General features: G+C 54.6%; 2 protein-coding genes across 36 annotated transcripts in view; one reads left to right on the forward strand and one right to left on the reverse strand.

Annotated features, from left to right (window-relative positions):
- CEP72 (centrosomal protein 72) overlaps positions 1 to 4740 on the forward strand; it is a 35826-nt gene extending 31086 nt beyond the window's left edge. For 3 of the 6 annotated variants that reach the window (XM_033178672.1, XM_033178673.1, XM_033178674.1), the window contains 2 exons: positions 2062 to 2173; positions 4180 to 4740. In XM_033178672.1, coding sequence (XP_033034563.1) covers positions 2062 to 2173; positions 4180 to 4345 — 278 coding nt within the window. In that variant the 3' untranslated portion in view covers positions 4346 to 4740. Of the gene's footprint in view, positions 1 to 906; positions 1063 to 2061; positions 2174 to 4179 lie in introns of those variants that run through there. The other 3 variants (XR_004429575.1, XR_004429577.1, XR_004429576.1) reach the window with 2 other exon arrangements.
- Positions 4741 to 10966: 6226 nt separating this feature from the next.
- The window catches only part of TPPP (tubulin polymerization promoting protein), a 32009-nt gene continuing 19281 nt past the window's right edge, over positions 10967 to 23694 (reverse strand). The window contains exons 3-7 of one of the 30 annotated variants that reach the window (XR_004429588.1): positions 17129 to 17282; positions 12791 to 16484; positions 12691 to 12725; positions 12618 to 12657; positions 10967 to 12495 (exon numbers count right to left, since the gene is read on the reverse strand). Coding sequence is in view for 1 of the 30 variants with exons in the window: in XM_033178687.1 (XP_033034578.1) it covers positions 16290 to 16484; positions 17129 to 17282 (349 nt within the window). In the remaining 29 variants the exon portion in view is untranslated. The other 29 variants (XR_004429595.1, XR_004429593.1, XR_004429587.1 and 26 more) reach the window with 29 other exon arrangements.

Raw genomic sequence — 23694 nt, forward strand, 5'->3', positions numbered from 1 at the left:
GTTCTACGGTGGTCACTTTGCTTTGTGGCCGTTTCCGGAACCATCAGCACGAAGCGAGGACTTGGACTTTCCCTTACACTTCTTCTTAGCAACTTCACTTGCCGTGTGAATTTTTTATTTTATTGCTAATTCTTCCCCGAGTTCAGACCTCTCTTTTCTGACATTTCTGATTGTGACTTACGTTGTTTTTCGTTTCTTCTGTCATTTCCTTTTTGTCTTCAGCTTATTTTGAAACAGTGGTTCTGGTGTGGGTCCGTTCTGGGGGCGTGGCTTTCACTGTCATAGGACTGTTCTTGTGCCCTAACCTTTTGCCTTACAGAAACTGGGATTTGGCTTCAGTACTTTCTGCTTCTTTTTACATAAAAATTATGCTTCTGAATTTCAAGGAGGCAGGGTCAGGGCACCTTTTCTGACCTCATGGATCAAGGATAGGGCAGTCTCCTTTTGGGGATTCTCAGGCCCTGTTCTCTCCTCCACCCTTCTCTGATGCCGTCGTCCTGGTTGACCTTGACCCTGACCGCACACCAGCTGTTCCTCTTGGTGCAGGCTCTGTTGTAGAAGGGACCAGGCAGGTGAGCTCTGGGGGATGGCAGGGCTGCCTCAGCTTTTCCAGACTGCATGGGGGCCCCTGGCCTCACCCTCATGGGATGGGCAGGGCTGTGGTTTCCTGGTTGGCCCACTGGGTTTCCCAAGGGAGCAAGGGCACGTGGGGGCTGTCCCATTCTCAGAGCTGACGGCCACAGCCACCCTCTGCTGATGGCTGCCTCACCCCCGCAGAAGTGGACGTGATGTGTGGCTTGTGGCCGTTGGGGGTTTGTCCCAGCCTCTTGTGTTTGGGGTCCCAAGGCTTCCTTGTCCCTGGGATGCTGTAGTGTTGTCCTTGGGGTTCTGGTTTTGCCATCTAAGGACTCTTGGTTTGACCACCATGGGGACCGGAAGGTCCCGAAACTGCCGCCCTGCGTTTCCTTCATTCCTGCCCTCTGTGAACATGTCCGTGGACATGGACTCCATGTGGCGTGGCCTTCACACTGTGGATGCTGCTGCGGCACTGCTGCCTCGTGGGTGAGAAGAGCCTGCCATCGGTGCCACCGTCACCCTTTGCCCACCACCTCCCCCGCCGGCGTTCTCACTGCCTCTGTCCTATGTGGTTTTGCAAGAGTGTGTCTACATGTGGGTTTATTTGTATCCCATGTTTGGATCTGGGGAGCCACTAAATCGTATCTCTCTTTTCCTCTTGCGCTGGAAATCCACAAACAGGCAGGAATTAGTAGATGGAAACCAGCCACATTTTCAGTCACTGATGGATGCAGAGTCAGAGGACGCTTGGGAGACCTGTGGCCACTGTGGGCTGCTTAGTGCTTTTCCCGAAACCCACAGGCCCTCCCTTCAGGGGTAGACTGTGCTTCCTGGTGGAGGAGAAACCAGCAGACAGGCCCAGTGGAGGGGCTGCCAGCCAGTGCTGCCTCTCCCTGCCCTCACACAGGGATGTGGCTCCGTGGGGGCCTGTGGAGGGCAGACCACACAGCTTCAGCCTGGGGAGGGCCCAGGGTAGAAACTGCACAGGGTGGGGCCATGGCATTCATGCTCGCCCTGTCTTTGAGTCTCGTTAAAACTGATCTTTTGGCTGGGCGCAGTGGCTCAAGCCTGTAATCCCAGCGCTTTGGGAGGCCAAGATGGGCGGATCATGAGGTCAGGAGATGGAGACCATCCTGGCTAACAAGGTAAAACCCCATCTCTACTAAAAAAAAATACAAAAACCTAGCCAGGTGAGGTGGCGGCGCCTGTAGTCCCAGCTACTCAGGAGGCTGAGGCAGGAGAATGGCGTGAACCCGGGAGGCGGAGCTTGCAGTGAGCTGAGATCCGGCCACTGCACTCCAGCCTGGGTGACAGAGCGAGACTCCGTCTCAAAAAAAAAAGACAAAAGAAAACAAACTGATCTTTTCTAGCTATATTCTTTTTCTGGTAACCAAGATCTAGTTTAAATGTAGAATTGTTTTCATTTTCAAAATGCATGAGTGAGTTTTACTAAATAATGGTGCTTTTTATTTCTTTCTCTTTCAGGACTTCAAACAAGTGTGAAGAGGCTGTGTGGTGAGATTGTGGAACTGAAGCAGCACCTGGAGCATTACGACAAGATCCAGGAGCTCACACAGATGCTGCAGGAGAGCCACAGGTACCTGCCCATGAGGCTTGGGTGGGCCCCTGAGGGGAGAAGGCCCAGGCACAGGGAGGGTGGGGCCGGACTGGGTCACACCCAGAAGGCACAGAGGAGCAGCTCCTGAGTCTTGGCCGATGATATCCAGGACCCACTGCTGATTTGAAACTTCCATAAACTTTCCTCTCTGAAAACTGAGGCCCTTCCTGCTGTTGGATGTGTGAGGCATGGATCGTGAAGTGTGACCCATGAGGTATGACTGTGAGGTGTGGATGTGAGGTCTGACCATGAGGTATGACTGTGAGGTGTGGATGTGAGGTCTGACCATGAGGTGTGACTGTGAGGCGTGACTGAGGTGTGGATTGTGAGTTGTGACTGTGAGGCGTGACTGAGGTGTGGATTGTGAGTTGTGACTGTGAGGCGTGACTGAGGTGTGACTGTGAGGTGTGACTGAGGTGTGACTGAATTGTGAATGTGAAGTGTGGACTGTGAGGTGTGACCTGCATGCAGTGTGACCAGGGGAGACAGGCACATGAGAGATGGTCGGGCACGGCGGGGCAACCTGGTTCCCCCGGGCAGCTGTGCTTCCCCCTTCACTGCAGTTCGTGTTCATTTGGAAACATGGAGATTTCACCTTTACTCCCTGGCTATAGGGGGATGGTGAGAAGGGGGCTGGGTGTGAGGGGATCTGCAAGGCAGAATCTTAGTTCGTCTTTAAAGAATTGTGTGCTGGGAAGTGGTTGGAAGCTGGGTGCAGAAAGGAAGAGGCGAGCTGCTGGAGGAGGCAAGGACAGGTTGCTCTGGGTGGTTTTGTGGGTGCTGTTGTGTGAACCCCTGTTCCTGTGGCCTCAGCAGGGAAGGCTGCTCTGGTCAGTTCCTCCTCCTCCCCCTCTCATTCCCTCTTCCTTTCCCCCCACCTCCCAATCCTCCTCCCCCCTCCAGTCCTCAGGCTGAGGGTGCCACACTCCCCTGGGTTCGAATACAGTCTGGACATAGGTGTAGCCAGGCTCTGCCCCTTCCAGGATAAAGGCCACAGACCCCCGTGGGCCCATCACAGTTAAGTTACAGAGGGGAAGGGTCCTGAAAAGACTGGGCCAAGAGGAGATGCAGCAGTGTGGAAGGAAGGGGACTGTGGCAGCCACGGGTGCAGTGCACACAGTTGTGGGCAGGGCCATGTCACTCCCTGGAACCTGGCAGGCCTGTCTGTGGCACGTCAGGGTGGAGTTGGGGGTCATGCTCCTTGAGCACTGTCCTGGACGTGCACAGCTCCCAAACACGGTGGGATCGGGCTTCTGCCCCCAGGATTCATGCTGGCTTCATCCAGTCCTGGCCTGCGGCTCTTTTGGTGTCCAAGCGAACAGGGCCTGGCCCTGCACAGTGGTCCCGTCAGTGGGGTGCCCATCTCTGCAGCTAATGTGGCCGAGGTCAGTGGGCCCTGCCTTGTCTAATACTTGTAATGCCCTGGGTGTTCTCAAGTCATCGCTGACTAGGTGAGCAGGGCAATTTGGAAATGACAAAGTTGGTAAAATGCAATAGCACTTTATTTCTAAAATAAAAATGGTCAAAAGCATTAAAAACTAGGACTCTTCTATTACACTATTATGATGTCAAAATTATTATATTTGACTGGGAATTAGAAATATTTCAGTCCCTGTATCCTTTCTAGAATTAGAACATTGTTTTGCTAGCCATGAAGTTTATCATCCTCTTCTCATAAAACTGGGTTATAGCTGGAATAGCAGAGGCGCCATTCAGTCACTCATTAGCCCGTTCAGCTCATGCATTCATTCCGTAGGTGCTGAGCAGCACCTCCAAGGCTGCTCACAGGGGTCAGGGCAGTGGTTGGGAAGGGAGGAGGCAGGTGGGCGGTAGCCAGTGGGACACAGAAGGTGATGGGGCCACAGTGTGTGCAGGGCCAGGGCAGCTTCATGCCCATGCAGGGAGGTGGGCAGGCCCCGCCAGTGAGGGCGACACCACTGGAGAGGGCGGAGGTGCCACGAAGCCGCCTCCCTGTCGTTCTGCAGCTCCCTGGTCAGCACCAATGAACACCTGCTGCAGGAGCTGAGCCAGGTGCGGGCGCAGCACAGAGCCGAGGTGGAGCAGATGCACTGGAGCTACCAGGAGCTCAAAAAGACCATGGCCCTGTTTCCACACAGCAGCAGCAGCCACGGAGGCTGCCAGGCCTGCTGACGCCTGCCGAGAGGCTGGGCCGCCCCTTAAGCTCCCTGCTAAAGTTACATCGTCTGCACCTTTGTCCTTCTTTACTGAGTGTACTGGCTGGCAAGAGTTCTCTCTTCTGTTTGTAATTATTTAGGATTTTTGGAATGTATTCAGGGCCTGCAGCATGGTTTTCTAAAGCACTTCCTAAAATGATACGATTACTCCAAGCCCTTTGCATGTTTTCAGACAAAACACATTGACATATTTTGAGACAAACTGACCGTTGATCTTTTATCCAGTGTCCTGAGATGAAGTAAATGCAGTGTTTTACTGCCTGGTGTGAAAGAGAGGCTGTGTATGATCATTAAAGAAAATAATTTTCTGTGTAACAAGCAATCTTTAATAAACGAATACATTGTTCTGAAGTTACTTTTTAAGTGGCTGTATACAAATCATAACTGAGTTTGTCATTGAGTTTTTTATAGAACAAGCTGTGCACCTGATAGGTGAGCGGGAATTAAGTTCAAAGACTTAACACAAGTAACACTTACAGATGTGGGGGAAAAAAACCTTGAAAATACTGTCTTATGATTTTTTTTTTTTTTTTTTTTGAGACGGAGTCTCACTCTGCCGCCCAGGCTGGAGTGCAGTGGCCGGATCTCAGCTCACTGCAAGCTCCGCCTCCCGGGTTTACACCATTCTCCTGCCTCAGCCTCCCAAGTAGCTGGGACTACAGGCGCCCGCCACCTCGCCTGGCTAGTTTTTTGTATTTTTTAGTAGAGACGGGGTTTCACCGTGTTAGCCAGGATGGTCTCGATCTCCTGACCTCGTGATCTGCCCGTCTCGGCCTCCCAAAGTGCTGGGATTACAGGCTTGAGCCACCGCGCCCGGCTGAAAATACTGTCTTATGATATTAACATATCACAGCGAAAACATTTACCCAAGCCCTGGCGCTGTCTTTTGTTGGCAGTGTAGTTCTGAAAATTACATCATAATAGGACACAAAACTAGATTTTTAGTTTGGAAACTTCATATCTTATGTCATACTTGCTGTGATTGGTAAAACAAGGTCATTTTTTAAAAATGACGTTTAACTGATATTGGGAAGAATGAGCAGGCCTAAGAAGAAAATGCTGTGTGCTAGCTGTGTGTGTGCACTTGGTTTGTGTGTGTGTGCTAGCTCTGTGTTCGTGTGGATACTGTGTCAGCCGTGTGCGCGCTTGTATGTGGGTGTGTGTGCATGCGTTTGCCTTATCTGTGCTAGCTGTGTGTGTGCACGCTTGCTGTGTGTGTATGCTGGCTGTGTGTGCACTTGCTGTGTGTGCTAGCTGTGTGTGCGTGCGCTTGCTGTGTGTGTGTATGCTGGCTGTGTGTGCACTTGCTGTGTGTGTGTGTGGATTGTAGCTCTAGGGAAGTCAGAGGTGGGACTCTGCTGTCTCTTCCCCAAAGAGGACTTGCTGGTTTTCAGGCTGCCCTCTTGTGTCACCTCTGTCCAGTTGTGGTCATAACTCAGCAGGAAAATGTGTCATACCAAATTTATTTTCTGTAGGGTTGGGATGGGGTTGTCATCACATAATTTATGTATGTAAGAGTATTAGAAGATGTTACGATTAATCCACCTTAAGCTTATAGATGCTTACCTCGTTTGGGTTTCATTGAGCTTCTTGGACCTGTGAGTTCATATTTTTCATCAAATTTGGCAAAGTTTCAGCCACTATTCATATGTCTTGTCTGACTCCATCTCTCTCTCACTCCTCCCTCCCTGCCCCTGTCTGGGGGCAGCTTTCTGTTAGACTGTGATACTGTCTCACGGTTCACTAAACTCGATGCTTTTTCATCCTTGTTCTCTCATCCTTTCCTTGACGGTTTTATTGTCCTGTTGAGAGGCTTACTAATCTTTTCTTCCACTTGCCTAATTTGATGTTAAGCTGTATAGTGAATTTTTTATATCAGAAATTAGATATAGTTTTAGTTCTAAAATTCTATTTGAGGCCGGGCAGGGTGGCTCACATCTGTAATCCAAGCACTTTGGGAGGCTGAGGCAGGAGGATCACTTGAGGCCAGGGGTTCGAGACCAGTGTGGCCAACCTGGCAAAACTCCATCTCTGCTAAAATTGAAAACTAGCTGGGCGTGGTGGCGGGTACCTGTAGTCCCCAGATTCTTGGGGGGCTGAGGCAGGAGAATCGTTTGAACCCGGGAGGCGGAGGTTGCAGTGAGCCAAGATTGCACCACTGAACTCCAGCCTAGACAGAGCAAGACTCCGTCTCAAAAAAAAAAAAAAACCATTTGATTCTTTTTATTAGTTTTATATCCCATTATTTTCATGTTTCCATTAACTCCTTACCCTCGTTTTTAACAGGTTTACTAGAAATTCCCAGCTGTTCCAAAGTGGTTGTACCAGCAGGCCCGACTACTAGTTGTGTATGACCACGTCTGCCGGTCCATGTTTTCAGCACCCATTGCCTGAAGTATTAGCACCTTCACTCTGGAGGGTGTGGGGTAGACCTCCTTCTGGTTTCGTTGGCTTCTCTCTGTTCAGCACCTTTTCACAGGATTTCTTGTTTGTAAAGTACTTATTCAAGTATTTTCCCTACTTTTCTATTGGATGATCTGTCTCATTTATTGGCAGGTGTTATTTATGATTCTGGGTAGTAGTGCTTTGTGAGTTACATTTGCAAACAGCTTTTCTTGTCTTTTTACTTTAATGGTGTCTTTTAAGATAAATTTTAAACTTTAATATGGCCCAATATATCAATATTTTGTTTCATGATTAAAGCATTTTGGATACTAACTTTTAATAATCTTTACTCTGCCTTAATCATAAAGATACTCTGTTATCTTCCAAAATATTTTATAGTTTTGTATATTTTGGATTTTAGAAATAGATTCTACCCAGAATTGATTTTTGTGCCTGTTTTGAAGGTTAAGGATCCAGTTTCATTGTGTGGCAGACATAAGCCCAGTTTTCCCAGCTGTGGCCGCTGAAGATTCCTTTGTCAGGATGATTTCTGAGTCTGTTTCTGCATCTCCTTGTCTGTCTCTGCCAGTACCACACACTCTAGGGTGCATACTTCCATCTTATGTTAGGATGTCTTGGCTGTTTTTGACCCTTTACATTTCATACATTTTAGAACTAGCTGGTTGAGTTGGGATTTTGTTTGGGATTGTATTGAGCCTGTAGATCAACTTGGAATGATTGACATACTTGTAATACTGGGTTTTACAAACCCTGAATACGGTATCTGTCTCTCCAAATGATAGCTCTCCTTCAGTGGGTGTTAATACAGCCTGCTACTTTTCACAGTGGTCTTGTATGTCTTTTGTTACATTTAATCCTAGGTCTTTGTTATTTTGTGATGCTGTTTTTAAAAATGTGCTTGGATTTCATTTCCTTTATGTGTTGCCATTTCATGGAAATTCAATTTTTGTGTATTAATTTGTATCTAGCAATCTAGTAATTTTAATTATTTGCCTGTAGCTGTTTTCTCATTTTTAGGCACACAGTCATGTTTTCTATGAGTAATGGGGTTTCTTTCCCATTTCTGTTATTCTGGATTTTTACTTTATGTTTTTATTTTTGTTTTGTTTTTTGCTTCTCTACACTGGTCGGAACCCCTAGTGCAATGCTGATTAGAGGTGGCAACAGTGGGCATTGTTGTCGCCTTCCTGACATTCAAAGGGGTGATCAATTCTCACCATTTATCCACTTGTAATAGATTTTTTTTTGTTTTAAAGCTGTTTCTGTCAATAATTCGCATCAAGAATGGATGAATTTTATCACTTTTCCTGCAACGATTGAGATGACCACATGATTTTTATGCTGTATTGATGTGGTTAATGACCATAATTTGCTGTTGTTAAAAATAAACCTTGAATTTCTGAGATAAATCCAACTTAGTAATGATGGATTTTCTTTTCATACATAATGTTGTATTTGGTTTGTTAATATTTTGTTTAGCATTTTGTGGCCCAGCTATACCACCCTTCCACCTGTGTTCGGGCCCTGATTCCTCGTCTATAAAATGGGAAGATAGTGCCTTCCTCACAGGCTTGTTTTTTTTTTTTTTTTTTTTTTTTTTTTTTTTTTTTTTTTTTTGAGACGGAGTCTTGCTCTGCCGCCCAGGCTGGAGTGCAGTGGCCGGGTCTCAGCTCACTGCAAGCTCCGCCTCCTGGGTTTACGCCATTCTCCTGCCTCAGCCTCCCAAGCAGCTGGGACTACAGGCGCCTGCCATGTCGCCCGGCTAGTTTTTTTGTATTTTTTAGTAGAGACGGGGTTTCACCATGTTAGCCAGGATGGTCTCGATCTCCTGACCTCGTGATCCGCCCGTCTCGGCCTCCCAAAGTGCTGGGATTACAGGCTTGAGCCACCGCGCCCGGCCTCACAGGCTTGTTGTGAAGTAAAATGAGTTTGTATGAGTAGAACTCTCGGGCAGCATCTGGTGCATCCTGAGCACTGGGTAGCTGCGTGCTCTAATACAGTGGTTAGTATCTCTCTTCACGGGTGACGGCCACTTATTATTTTCCTTTGTAATGCTGTTCTTGTCAGGATTCGTGTCTTTACACCACTGTAAAATGAGCTACGTTGTGCATTCTTTCTCCATTCTCTAGGAGAATTTATTTAATATTATAATTATTTCTTCCATGGATGTTTGATGGAATTTGCTGGTGAAGTCACTTGTGCCTGGAACTTTCTTTGTCAGGAGGTTTGACTGCTGATCCAGTATAACTCAGTGTTCCAGGATGTGGCAGAGCTGTTCACACAGACCATCCTCATGTCCCCCTTGCCTTTATGCTGCATATCCGTGAGTTCGGTTGGGCCGTGTGACTACTGAGCAACAGCCTGTGCGTGGGACTGAGGTGAGTCATTTCAAGGCCAGAGCAGTGGGAGCTGGTGCGTCACTTTGATAGCTTCCCTACCAGTGACCTGGGCAGCCGCATCACAGGATTAGGAAGCCGGTTTGTCTTCTGTTGGAAGAGATCTCTTGTTATTCCTGAAGTTGGACGTTGTGTAATAAATTTTGTGTGTCCAGCCACTGAGGTGTTGGGTTTTCTACTGTAGCTGGCAGTGACTTCCCCTAAGTCGCAAGGCTGAGCAGGTTTTCCATTTCTTTTGGAGTTAGTTTTTATAAGTTATGTGTCTCTTAAGAATTGATCCGTATTGTCTTAATTTTCCATTTTGGGGGATATAACACACATAATTTGGCTTCAGCATTTGAAGTTGTGTGTGTCCCTGTGGCAGAGACGTAGGGACAGTCGTGTCCCTTCAAGCAAGACCTTGCTATCCAGGGGCAAGGAGCGTAGGGGCAGAGACCATCTCTAGCCGCCATGCTGTCAGGCTGTGCCTGGGCTCTGGAGCTGAGGACACACTCATCCAGGCAGCCACAGCTGGTGTCCAAGCAGGCAGGGCCTGCACCTGATGCGAACCACAGGGAGCTCCCTAGCAGGCCATCTCCAGAGCCTCCCTGAGGCCTCCCAGCTACCCTGCCTCCTCCCCTTGCGCTGTTCAGGGGCATTCCTCATCAGTGAGCCTCTTGTGATACAAAGGCCACCTCAGCATCTGCCTCCCGGGGACCCAGCCCATTCTTGGCCATTCTTCATATTCGTTGTTTGAACTTTCTCTTCAGTTCTTTCAAAAAAACACCCTTTGCCTCCATTTTCTTTTCAGTTTCTGATCTGATCTATCATTAGCCATGCTGAAATAACAAATAAATATGGGTGAAATATTATTTTATCGGTTTCCCTGTTTTGCGTTTCTTTCTCTTGCTTTATCAGTGAATCTGATTGATCCACCGTCTAATTAGTTTAAATCCGCCATCTCATTTTGTGCTGTTTGTTCTATTCCATGATTTTTTCCCTCTCCACTTTTGCCACTTTTAGATGATCTGTCATCCCACATGTCCCTCTGCTCATTTGGAGACTGTGTACTCCGCTTCTGTTCTGTTCTTACGGCATGTGTGCGTTTAGTCCGTGTTCTCACCCACCCCTGGGGTTCCTTGAGCGCGAGACGCGCATCCCTCCCCATGCTCCTGTTCTGCTCACCTGTGGGGGTTCCCAAGTATTTTTATGGAACATTTTAACCTCACAAAGTATTGATATAGTCACTGTTAATTTGGAGTTATTGACCTATTTATTCTCTTTGCTCTGCTTTCTTCACAAACCAGACATGCCATTTGAGATCACCTTTGCTTTCTGTATTTAGAATTTCTCTTAACATCTGCTGGTGGCAAATTCTCTTTTCATTGTCTAAAAATGCCTTTATTGTATCCTCATCTTGGAAAACTGTTTCACTGGGCTAGTATCTCAGGTTGGCAGCCTGTGATGACGTCGCCCTGTTAATGGGGGCTATGGTGGTGTTCACAGTGTTCATGTCTCATGTCCATTCCCCGTGAATTAGGCCCCACCCAGGGCTGCGCCAGTGTAGACCAGGACTCACAACTGACAGACGGCTGGTCCGCCTGCTCCTCCTTCACAGTCCTCCTGTCTAGATGAGGAAGCGAGAGGCTCCCTTAGGCAAAGGGGACACAAGGCTCTCAGCCCTGTGAGCTTCAGCCCAGTGGAGGCACTCAGCACACTCCCTGCCTGGGGCCCCTCCACTACCCATCCCCTGTTATCATCTGTTACAGACATGTGTGCTCTGAGGAACAGAGAAATCCATGTTTTAAAACACCTTTATTTGTCACTTTACCAACTGGACACACAATGTTAATGACAGCAGACACACAGGGGCATGTGCACACAGACATGAGCTGTTTCACTACAGGTTTGCAAGCCAGGCTCAACAGCAAGTCCAACAGGCGACACCACGCCTCTCACCTGCAGAAGGGACAGCACAGCCACCCCACCCCGCGGACGTTCCCAGTGAGTGCGGTTTAGACGTTGGCAGAAGTGCCTTTCAGAGTCAGAACAGCCATGACATGGACATCACCCGTCACACTGATAAAGTGATACCTCAGTACTCCCTTATGTTAATCACACAGTGTAAAAATATATTGCACGTATATATATATATATAAATTTGTTTCCCTTTCTTGAAAAAAACCTTAGTACAAACTAGTAGTTACACGCTCCCTTTCAAGTTTCTCTTAAGTTGTGCAGATTTCCTTTGTGGTTTGGCTTAGTTTAGTTTTTTAAGAGGTCGAAAGAAAGAAGTCAAGCATCTCGCTGTGCCCATTATTCCCCAACACAGGCCAGGGGACAAATGCCACACTCTGGACCACCAGAGCTCACAAATTGTTCAGTAGTAAGAGGAGGAAAGATGCAGGTTCAGTGTTTGAAGGATGTTCTGGCCTATTGATAACATCACTGTCCAGCCTCATCGTCCCCCTGTGCCATCCCCTCATGCTGTGGGGTGGGAGGGTGGCCAGTGCACACGTGATTGCCCACAGGAGGAGATGAGCTGGGCCAGTAGAGGGACAGATAAGTGTCCAGGGCCAAGGCGTCTCCATCTCAACTCCTCCCCACTCCAGTTGTACAGCAGAAGGAGCCACAGGCATGTGTGAACACACAGGACAGGCCCTGCGCCAACAAAACACCATTCACAAAAGCAGGCGGCTGCAGCAGCCCAGGGTGGGGGCCGGGGTAGGAGGTGATGCCCACGCAGGGCTGCTGTGGTCGGCCCTGAGCTGGCACCCCTGGAGTCTGGGATGGAGCGGCACTGACAGGCAAGTGGGGCGGCCACACGACATGATGCCAGCCCAACTCCACCATCTGTGCCCAAACTTGGGACAGGATATTAGAAGGTGTAAAAATAGTCCAGTATAAACATATATCTTCTGCTACAATATTTTAAACATATAATTTGAACTTTAATTTTGGTAAAGCTAGCTGTTATGAACACTACCTGGTTGCTTATCCTATAGCAGTAAATAAAAATGAATAAGTACTCTGGTGTGAACAGCCTTCTCAATGCGCTCCCTCTGCCTTTCTCCTTTCCTGATGCTGAGACACGATCAGCGCTGTCCTCCCAACAGAACCTGTCGCTCTCTCCTGGTGTCACCCCCGACAGAACCTGTCCCTCTCTCCTGGTGTCACCCCCGACAGAACCTGTACCTCTCTCCTGGTGTCACCCTCAACAGAACCTGTCCCTCCTGGTGTCACCCCCGACAGAACCTGTCCCTCTCTCCTGGTGTCACCCCCGACAGAACCTGTACCTCTCTCCTGGTGTCACCACTGACAGAACCTGTCCCTATCTCATGTCACCCCCGACAGAACCTGTCCCTATCCTGTCACCCCCGACAGAACCTGTCCCTCTCCTGGTGTCACCCCTGACAGAACCTGTCCCTCTCTCCTGGTCACCCCGACAGAACCTGTCCCTCTCTCCTGGTGTCACCCCCGACAGAACCTGTCCCTCTCTCCTGGTCACCCCCGACAGAACCTGTCCCTCTCTCCTGGTGTCACCCCCGACAGAACCTGTCCCTCTCCTGGTGTCACCCCTGACAGAACCTGTCCCTCTCTCCTGGTCACCTCGACAGAACCTGTCCCTCTCTCCTGGTGTCACCCCCGACAGAACCTGTCCCTCTCCTGGTTTGCAGGCTGTGCAGTTTCTGTTATTCAGAAATACACATTTATTTTCTGTTGAACCATGGTTAGTAGAAGCTAATTGGCAGTGCATAAAAACATGCAGAAGAGAACACACACCTGCCTGAATTCACAATATTCAGAAACTGACTGAGGAAGATGCACGGGTCTGTTACGTGCAGTGGGGCTGCTGTCCAAACAATGTTCTGTGTTTGGAGGCAGCACACAGATGGAATTACAAATTCCACAGACTAACTGACAATGGTGACCACTATGCCCTCGTGACTTAATTTTTGCTACCCCTCCTGGCTAGGTGACAGAGACGGGAGCAGAGTGGGTGTTTTCAAAGATTCGCTTTGGAGCCGAGTGGAGAGGGGGCTCTCCTGGCTCCCGCATGTCTGAGGAAAGCCTGGGGGCCGTTGAGGGAAGGCAGGACGCAGGGGAGGCCATGCCTCTGACACGTGGGCACCAACCCTGGAAGTGTGGAGGGAGAGCGGGGGGTGTGGGGCCTCTCCCTCCAGGAGCCCACGGTGCTCCAGGCTAGGACGGGCTGGGTGCCACAGCAGCCTCGATCTCATTCACGAAACCCACAGGGATGTCCTAGGGTTCGGAATACATGCCACAACTTTCCTCAGAGTGAAGGGTCCACTTCTGCGAAGGAGCTCACCTCCAGGGGCCAAGATGGGAGCCATGAGCCCCACCACTCCGGTCATTCCAGCCAGGTCTGGGAAGGGCTGTGGTGAGTCGGTGCTGGCCGCGTGGACGAAGTTCCCCGTCGGTGACAGGGCCTGTTCCCTGCGGGGTCGGGTGCTGCCCGGGCCGGGTGGAGACGCTTCTCGTGCTCAGGGCCGGTTTCTGGTGTGCTCCCAGTGCGCTTGGCTCTTGAGGCCATTCTTGTCTGAGGCCAACCAGTGACCAGGAGGCAGGGTCCTGGTGCCCCTCTCCTCAGTGTCCCTCATCCCCACAGACCGCAGCAAGGCCTGGCGAGCCTCTGTGCCACCCACGCCGTGTGGGGACCCGCGGACCCCAACCCGCCTGTCCCTCCGTCCTGACCCGGCGCCAGGCTCAGCTCCAGGGCGAGGTCCTCTGGAGTCACGTTCGTTCTGTGTGACTTGGCTGTGACTGTGGCGACCGGGTTGCCCATAGACAGAAGAAGGAGAAACGCAGCCTCTGACCAGGAGATGCGCCCCAGGGTGGAGCCACGCTGGGGCCAGGGAGGCTGAGGAGGGCAGGAGTCCGAGGGTGTAAGGGTGCCAGGGTCCTTCGGGTCTCAGGCTTCGGGACCTGGGGAGCTGCCCTGTTCGGTGACTGCTCATCCTCGGCGTCTTCAACACAAGGGCTTTGGAATTGTGATGGGCTGTGATCGGCCGATTCCGGTGACCCGTTCGTCTGTGATCGGGTGATTCCGATGACTGCTTGTCTGTGATCGGCCAATTCTGATGACCCGCTTCTCTGTGATCGGTGATTCCGGTGACAGCTCATCCTCAACCTCTTCAACACAAGGGCTTTGGAGTTGTGATGGGCTGTGATCAGGCAATTCCGGTGACTGCTCGTCTGTAATCGGACGATTCCACACTGCGCATTCAGAGTTGTTTTCAAATGTTTCCGTACGTTAGTTCTGCCTTTCACACGCGGTCCAGCCAGGTTCAGTGGGGCACAGGGCTGGGCTTGGGCACCCCCCGCCTTCCCCAGGCTGGTGAGGTGGCATCCTAAGGGAGCCACGAAGCCTGAGGTTCATTTTTCCTTGGTCTTTATTGCCAGACACCATGGACTTCCCAGCCCTGCCATGGAAGCTGCCTGCCAGGTCCTCCCCATCCTCAGGTTGGGGTCTACCTGGGGATGAGCCTGCGGCAGTCTGTTGAGGGGCCTCGGAGACCCCCAACTTTCAGCGGACCATGCTGGCTGGGAGCTCCAGCCCTGGGGCTCCTGCTCTGCTCAGGTAGGGGAGTCCTTCCACAGGGCTGTGGCCGCAGCAGGTACACTCCTGGGAGTCAGGGGAGGCGAGTGGCGCTCATGCGTGCCAGTGAGGAAGGAGCCTCACCATCCTGTGCTGTGAGCCTGGCCCTGGGCACCCCTGCCCTGGCCAGAGCCTCACCGTAGCCACGGGCTAACAGGCTCTGGAAGCGTTTCCCCAAGACTGCCTCAGGCTCAGCCTCAGGTAGACTCCAGAACCACAACCCAGCAGGTCACACGCGCAGCTGTGGCTGTTTGTGTGCCAAGGGACAGTGGCAGTGCGCCATTGTGACAGTGGGTAGCCACACCCTTCAGCCTCCCCAGGAGGGAGCAGGAGTGCCAGCTTCTCCCCAGGTGCAGACAGGCAAGGGCAGGCCGCCTGGGTGTGTCCTGGCAGTGTGGAGGGTCCTGGATGGGCTCTGTTTGGCCATCTACTGGCAGAGAAACCCCCACAGACACTGCAGGCTTAGGGGTCCTCCCTGGTGTCCTGCTCTCTAGGGGGAGGGGCCGGGAGAGGTTAGGCTGAGTCATTTCAGGAGAGTTGAAGAAGGCGCTTGGGCTATGGCAATGGGAGGTCTGCGAGCAAGCAGGGTGCAGCTAGTAAGGATGGGCAAGCGGGAGGGCTGGGCAGAGGCCTTGTCACGCAGTGAGGCGAGGAGTGTCTCAGCACTTCATGTCTCTTGCCTGGCAACACCACGGGGACCAGACATTCCGAATCTTCCTAGACCTGCTCTGAGAACACAGACAGCCACCACGTCTACTCAGGAAAGCAAAGGGAGCTGACTCCACCCTCACAGTCCAGGCCACTGTGGTCAGCCGGGAAGCCGCCCACCGTCCCCCACAGCTTTCCTTTTTCCGACGTTGCCCTTGGCACAGAGCTGGCCTGTAGGCATGTGTGCACACTTGTGTCCATGTGACCGGCTTCCCCACACATGTGCCAGGCGCCCAGCACCCCCGCCAGATGGCCTCACTCTGTCCTCTGCCCAGGAAAGCAGGAAGGCCCTGTGGTGTCCACTGCACACAGGACAGACCTCGGGCCCCACAGACACCTCCCATGCCCGGTGTGGGGCCAACTCCGTGTTAGTTGCCTGCTGGTTGGGATTAGCTCCTGCCACCCTCAGGGCTCCTGGAAGGTGTCTGCCAGTCAGGAGGTCAGCACAGCCTCCTGTTGCCATGACAGCCAGCTCCTTTAAAACATCCCTTTGACCTGCAAACCATGTGCCCGATGTGGTGTGATCCGGGAGACACTTTGGAAACGGTTGAGGACACAGGTGTGTAAGGAGGGTCAGTGAACTGGGGCCCAAACCTGGTTCGAGAGGGGAGTGCTGGGGGCATCTGGCAGGAGGAGGGGCAGGAGGGAGGCCTGGGCCTGGCCTCCCTCCAGCCCCCTCTGGGGCACCCGTCTGAGTTCTGCCCGAGTGAGCACAGGAATGTAATGAAGTGCGAGGTGACAGAGTCCCTGCTCCAGGGACACCGGCAGTGCCGCGGGGCATGGAGCGGGGGCTACTTGCCCCCTTGCACCTTCTGGTCGTAGGTGCCCGCATGCTTGTAGCCGGACACATAGCCCGACTCGTCCACCAGGTCCACGCGGCCAGCCTTGCCCTTGCCCTTGCCAGAGGGGTCGAAGCGCTCCTTGTGGGAGCCCGTGAACTTGGTGGTGTCTGTGAGCCTCGACACTGTGGGCGACGAGATGGCTTTCTGCAAGAGGAGTGGGAGGAAGGGGACAGGTAAGTTGCCAGCAGGTGAGGTGGTTGTGCCGTGGGCAGGTCTCCCAGCGGTGGGGCAGTGGGCAAGGGGCAAAACCCCTGGGATTTATGCCCCTTTTAATTTTAATTCTTATTTTTATCTCTTGTGGCCCTGGGGCAGCCTTGGGCCTGCGGGGTGCCGCGACCCTAACAATTGCCCAGGTCCACCTGGGGTTTATGCAGCTGGGGACCCCACCACCTGCACCCTCAGAGGGAAGGGGCTGTCAGGACAGCCACGCCCCACCCTCCAGGCTATGGCCCCCCAACCCATGCCCCTTTTGACCAAGCCTCCCCAGACCCTGCCCCAGGCCACGCCCTCCCGACCACGCCTCCCAGGACCCACCCCACCCCCACAGGCCAAGGCCGCAATCCATGCCCCTTCTGACTACACCTTCCCAGACCCCACACCAGGCCATGCCCTCCTGACCACCCCTCCCAGGCCAAGCCCCCATCCATGCCCCTCCTGACCACGCCTCCCCATGCCCCACCCTCCAGGCCACGCCCCAATCCATGTCCCTCCTGACCACACCTCCCCAGGCACCACCCACCTGCCAGGCCCCGCCCCCAGGCCCCACCTTCCATCCCCGCTCTGCTCACCGTCACCCCTGAGATAATGGGCGCTTTGCCCTCAATGAGCCTGTGCACCTCGCGAACCGCCTCCTCGCTGCTCTTGTCTTTGAATCGCTTCTTGGCGAGCTCCTCCAGTGCCTCCTGGAACTGCTCAAAGGTGATGGTCCGGCAAGACTTCCCTCTGCAAGGGCACAGGCAACCTAGGGCTGGGCGCAGACTGGCCCAGGGCTGCCCGCCCCGGCGTGGGTCCGAGCAGAGCTGGGCGGCCATTGCCCAGCAACCCACAGGCTTCACCCACAGGCAGCCGCCCTGGTAGGGCCGCAAATCCAAACTGTCTTGGAAGAAAGCTTGGCGGAAGCAGGTCCTCTATAAAGCTGGATGCTCACACGGCCCTGCAGGCCGCTCTGACACAGGGTGCCTGTGGGTCTGCACTCTGCTGGGGCGGTGGGGGAGGCCATTAGGGAGCAGAGCCCACTTCCTCTTTCGGGGGCCACCACAGCCCCGCCCAGCTGCGCCGGGAGTTGGGGGTCCTAGGACCTGCTGGGGCCCCGGCTCTGCCTGTGTGTGTTGGGGTCCTAGGTGGAGGTGTCCCCGACACAGGAACATGGTTAGGAGGGGCCGCCGCCCCCAGACACTTGGCAGCATGGGCACAGGCCCACACTTCAGACCCCCTGGCTCCAAAACCCGCCAGGCGGCCCCGCTGTGCCCCTGTGCTGCCCTGGCCTCAGAGGTGCAGAGCCAGGTGCAGGAGGTGTGGTGAACAGCTCCTGGTCACACAACACGCTGCCTCTAAACACACTCCACGCCTTGCAACATCCTCCCACCACAGGCCATTCAGGCAATTTCAGAGGGTTCTAAACTGATTCTTGGTCTCTTATATAATAATTCTAATTAGAAAAGTTTTTCTCCTCTGATCAGATCTACCACAACTAACCCAAAGTAGGGTTTTTCAATGTTTGAAACGAGATCCTGTGGATGAGGCTCAGTACTGCAAAAGCCACCTGCATTTCACCAGGGAAGCCTCTGGAACAGCGCGAGAAAGGCTGCACCCAGCGGGCCAAGCATTCCAAGGGCACTCCCAGCTGCAGAATCCACCACAGTGACCAAGATTCAGGAGACAAATGACCCATAAAACCCCAGCAAGCCTTTCCAGAAGTCAATGAACAGAGGGCCTGGGATAGCCAAAACGATTTCAAGAAATGAGAACAGTCAGAGGACTGACTACCCAACTCCAAAGCTCATCCAGGCTTCACTGCAAAGTGGCAGTGACGTGGGCATGGGCACACTGCCAGCCCCGCAGTCCGGGGAGTCTGGCTCAGCCATACGCATGCCGTCCGCCGATGTCCACAGGTGCAGAGGCAAGCCAGAGAGAAAGGACTGCCTCTCCCACAAGTGGAGCTGGAGCAACTGGTGATCCCTGTGCAAATTAAAATATACTTTGGTCTATACTGCGCACTGTATAGAAAACTAACTCAAAATAGATGACAGTCCTAATTATGAAACTAAAGCAAACTTCTAGAAGAACACCAAAAGAAGATCTCTGTGACCTGGGGTTAGGCGAAGATTTCTTAGAAATGGCAACAAAACATGGCCTATAGTGGAAAAAATGGATGAACTGGACTTCATCAAAAGGTTCGCAACTGTGCTCTCAGAAGACACCCTTAAGACAATGAGAAGACAAGCCACAGACTAGGACATGCCTGAGAAAGGACTTGTCTCTGAGATACACAAAGGAACCTTAAAACTCAGCAGTGAGAAAAAAATGCCATGTGAAAACACGGGCAGAATATGTGAAGCAGCAATATTCAGAGAAAACACGTGCATGCAGACAAGCACACGGAGAGGCGGCCGCCATGGCGCCCCCAGGGAAGTGCGGACAGACACGGAGAGGCGGCCGCTTCGGCGCCCTCAGGGAAGTGCCAAGTACAGGGAGAGGCGGCCGCCAGGGCGCCCTCAGGGAAGTGGGGACAGTCAAGCACACGGAGAGGTGGTAGCGCTGGCGCCCCCAGGGAAGTGCGGATAGACAAGCACACCCAGAGGCGGCCGCCATGGCGCCCTCAGGGAAATGCCGACAGACACACGGAGAGGCGGCCGCCTCGGCGCCCAGGGAAGCGGGGACAGACAAGCACACGGAGAGGCGGCCGCGCCGGCGCCCTCAGGGAAGCGCGGGGGGAAACCACAGCGAGGCCTTGCGCACCCTCCAGGGAGCACAGACCATCAAATAAACAAACTGCCAGCACCTCGAGCTGAGCAGGCCGCCGGGTGGGGGGCGTCCTCATCCACAGCCGGCGGAGCAGCATGGCAGAGCCACTGTGGACAGGTTCTGTCCCAGCCAAAGAAGGCCCAGCAGTCACGTTCCTGGGTCCTTGCTCAAGAGAAATGAATAGGGAGGCTCACACATCAATGCACATGTTTACCACTGTTCTGCTCTCATCAAACCCCAAACAATCCAGTGCCCCTCAGCCGTGGCCGCAGTGCTGTGATGCTTGCGCACGTGGACGGCAGCCCACCCTTGAGAACAAGCCCAGGGTACCACGCGGTGGGCGCCAAGTGGCCAGGCTTGGAGCCAGGCACGCAGGTGCCGCTGGGTGGTTCCCAGACCAAAGCGGGTGCTGGGTTTAAACAGCACCTGAGGGTTCCCACACACTTTACAGGCGTGTCCTGAAGACACAACAGACACCATCAAGAACCGCACTGTGCCAGAGGAGAAGAAATCCCACTCAGAAACACACCAAGCACTGGGCTCCCACAGCGCAGACCCCCACGCCTCATGGGGTCCCAGGGAGGTGAGCGGAGGCCTCACGCTGTGGCCGGAGGGGACTATGGGGAGACAGAGCCCCAGGGCGGGGCCGGGACTGCTGAGGACAGCCGGGCAGGGCACGTTCCAGGACCGCGTCATTGGGGGCTGTTGTTCAGCAGCATCCCCCAGGGGGCGCTGGTGAGCCCGGTGAGCCGGAGGGGCCCTGAGCCACTCCATGGCTTGGGGGTGCACAGTGTTGGGGGCAGGTTTAGCCCCTTGACGACGCGCTCAGCCTGGACTCCCGTACCATTCCCTGGGGTGCTGGAGGAGCCAGGCCACCCCAGGCAGCCCAGCAGTGCCTGGAACTGACAGTGCCCACTGGGCCCTGTGGGGGTGTTGACTCTCTAGGGCCCTTGGGGCCTCTCTGTCAGTCCCGGACCATCAAAGGCGCTCTCTCTTCTATTTACACCCTGCCCAAGCTGACATGCGGACGCCAGGCCTGACTGCCAGCTTGGTGACCAGTGCTGGGGCACGCAGCCCTTTCTGACGGCCTTGGAGCCAGGCACCACCAGCATGAGTCACTCCACGGGGAGGGGGATGGCTGAGGGGGCTCCCCCATCAGAGGCCACATTCAGATCAGGACACCTGCTTTGCCCGTGCCCCGAGTGTCTTGGGGAAAGGGCGCCTGGGTCTCTGCCCTATGCTGGTGGGGAACTCTCCCCAAGAAGACCCGGGTGCCCCTGCCTGGGGCAGTCCTAAGAGTTCTAGGACAGCAGTGCCTGTGTCTTCCCCAGAGACACTTAGTCTGATTGCCTGGCTCTCCCGACACAGAGTGGGTCTGTTCTCCAGAGACCAGGGTACTGGAGGAGCCTCCGAGTGCAGAGCTCGGCATCTTCATTGCCCATGCGCTCCCCAGCCCCGCGTGCTGCCCGGAAGCCGGCCCAGCCAGGCACTGCCACTGCTCACACATGACGCCCTGTGGGGCCTGGACTTAACTTCCCAAGCTCTGAGTCCCCTTGGCCTCTGGGCCTGGCTCGGTCTCTCAGGAGACACTGGGACCCGGCCTGGGGCCTCCAGGAGCTGGGCTCAAGCCAGGACAGGCCTCTGAGGACCGAGGCCTGTTCCTCCGGGGCGGAAGTCACAGGCACTGCTGGGCTCGGGACTATGCATCCAGCACCCTTGTGAATCAGGAATGCCCTCCCAGGGTGACCTCTCTGAGGGGCAGGGGCCAGTGGGTGGGATGACAGCTTGCTACTCGGGTTCCGGAGAAAGCTACCAGCTCCCCTGGGCTCTCTGGGCCTGCAGCTGCTGTGGCTGGAGTGCCCTGTCCAGAGGCTGACACAGGTGGGAAGCTGGGGGCTGTGGAGGGGAATCTCGGGGAAAACAGCCTCTCCCTGTACTTAGGCAAGTCCAAGAGTGAGGGGCTGTGGCTCCCCCAGGGCACCAACCTCTGGGATCTTCCATTAGCTCCTGAGACCTGAGGAGGCTGGGAAGGAGCCCCTAGCTGGTGGGTCCCGCGGGGGGAGTGGGGGCTTCTGGGGAGGCTCCTGCCTGGTAGGGACATGGCCTTAGCAGAGCCCTGTCTGGCATTGCCATCGTGCACGTCAGCTCCGAGTTCTCACTGCTCCAGGAGGGTCCAGTGGTCCTGGTCCAGCAGGACCCAGCCTGGGCCCCCCCCCCATGCCTGTTGGTCACCCCTGCCTTCCCCAAGCCCCAGCAGGATACAGAGGACCTACAGCAAAGTTTCCTGGGGCCGGCGGTGGTCGGTGACAAGCCCTCCAGGCCCTGCCCATTCACCCCTGGCAGGTGACTCCACCAGTAGCTGAGTACCTGGGGGCAGGTGAGGTGATATCTGGCCACTTGGGAGGGCTTCTCCCCTCATCTCTGGAAACCGGAGCCCTTCCTGCACCCCACTCAGCTTAGCTGATGGATGACAATGTCCACTGGGCCACGGCAGCTCAGGCCCTGGGGTGGGCTGAGAGCCAGGGCCCTCCCATTGCTGCACCAGCTCTAATCCTAGGCAGGCCCACCCTGAAGCCCCCACACAGCGGGTCGGGGGGTGCCTGAGCTCCAGAGGTCTGGCTACCGAAGGTCCCACCCTGCCTCAGGGGCCGCCTGTGGTCCGCCCACTGTTTCCCTCTGAGTGGGACACCCTAAGATTCCTCCTAATTTTGCGTTGCTGCCAGCCTTTTTGTTTTCCTGGGGAGGGGTGGGTGGAGCGTGTGTGGTCACTGCCCTGTGGATGTCACCAGGAAGAGGTGGCCCTTGGTGAGACGTGGACTTGGGGCCCAGAGGGACCCCGGGCAGATGTGAGGGGCCTGACCTTCTCTAGGGAGCCTCAGGGGCTCGGCTGCCTCCGTCTGCCCTAGTCTCGGCCCAGGCAGGGCTTGGGTCTATGCACCTGAGGTCAGTTTCTGGCTGTTTGGAAGTCACCTTCTCACATGACCTGTGCTGCTTGGCCAGGCTCATGGGGCAAAGTGGACAGCCAAGGCCACACCCACCGCTGGCGGAGCGCCGCACAGTGTGCTGCGGAGAGCAGAAGAGATGGGTGCTTGTCGCCACGCAGTGCACTGGGGATTGCCAGTACTGCACCTGCAGGTCACAGAAGCCACAGGCCTTGACTGCGAGGCCACGGCGCCACGAGCTCATGAACCCTCAGTCACAGACGCACCCACGGTCGAGGGACCCCCCTGCCAGGGGCTCCGCTCTGCAGAAGCCACTGTCATCCTGCACTTCCAGGGGTGGCCACTAGAGGCTCCCCAAAGACAGAACTGGCTGGAGGGCTCCAGAGGTGCCAAGCGCGAGCCCGGGACAGGGTGGCACCCACAGCAATGGAGGGACAGGGTTGGGTGTGGGGAATGCAGCCCACCCTTCCCTGGGGCTGGGTACCACGGGGGAGGGGGAGGGGAGCAATGCTGCCCTGAGGCTCCTAGCCCTACCAGGGGAGCTGACAACTGCTTTTCTGAGATGGACAGACAGGAGGACGTCACAAACAGCACCCTGAGGACCTCACCTGCCCTGTGGTGGCTGCCCTCCAAACACGCTGTGACCTGGATTCTCTCCAAACCTGGGTCTTGCTCCTGGGAGATGGTTGGATCGGCTTCCGTACTGGGAACAGTCTGCAGACTTTAGGACAAAGTGTCCTGCCAGCTCTCCATGCTCGGGGTGACCACAGACCCCAGTGCTGGCTGGCCTAGGAAGTGTACCAGGCTCAGCAGTCCTCCCCATTCGGGGCGACCACAGACCCCAGGGAGCCCGGCCCTGCTGCTCTCAGGCCCCCACTGTCCCTGGTTTCCTCCTAACCTGCGTCCAGGTATCAGTCTAACCCCCAAGCCAAGCTACCACCCAGTCTCCGCCCAGGTGTCTGCAGGAAATGTCAGTGCATTTACTTGGGAAAACACACCACACCCAGCACACAAGCATGGGCCCTGGGGGAGGCTGGGGCTCCCAGCGAGCCGAGACCCCAGCCCAGCCCTCCTTCCTCTGCCTCATCAGCCGGGTGCCCCCGCCTGGGCTAGATGGACCCGCAGGGGGCCCCTCCTTCCTCTGCCTCATCAGCTGGCTGCCCCCACCTGGGCTAGGTGGACCCACGGGGGGCCCCTCCTTCCTCTGCCTCATTGGCAGGGTGCCCCCACCTGGCTAGATGGACCCACAGGGGGCCAGGCAAGGCTGCAAGGCTGGCAGACCCTTGCCCAGAGGCTGGTGGTGTTTGGTGCAGGTGGGGAGGCAGCGGCTGAGCCTGACCCCAGGGGTCCCAAGGCACCCATGGCATGGGCCCCTCCCCAGGCTCAAGGAGGTGCTGGAAGATTCACTGTCCATGGCCCTGCTGGGCCCCACTCCCACCGCTCGTGGT

This window comes from Trachypithecus francoisi, unplaced genomic scaffold, assembly GCF_009764315.1.
Source record: "Trachypithecus francoisi isolate TF-2019V2 unplaced genomic scaffold, Tfra_2.0 Lachesis_group2, whole genome shotgun sequence".
Lineage (NCBI taxonomy): Eukaryota > Metazoa > Chordata > Mammalia > Primates > Cercopithecidae > Trachypithecus > Trachypithecus francoisi.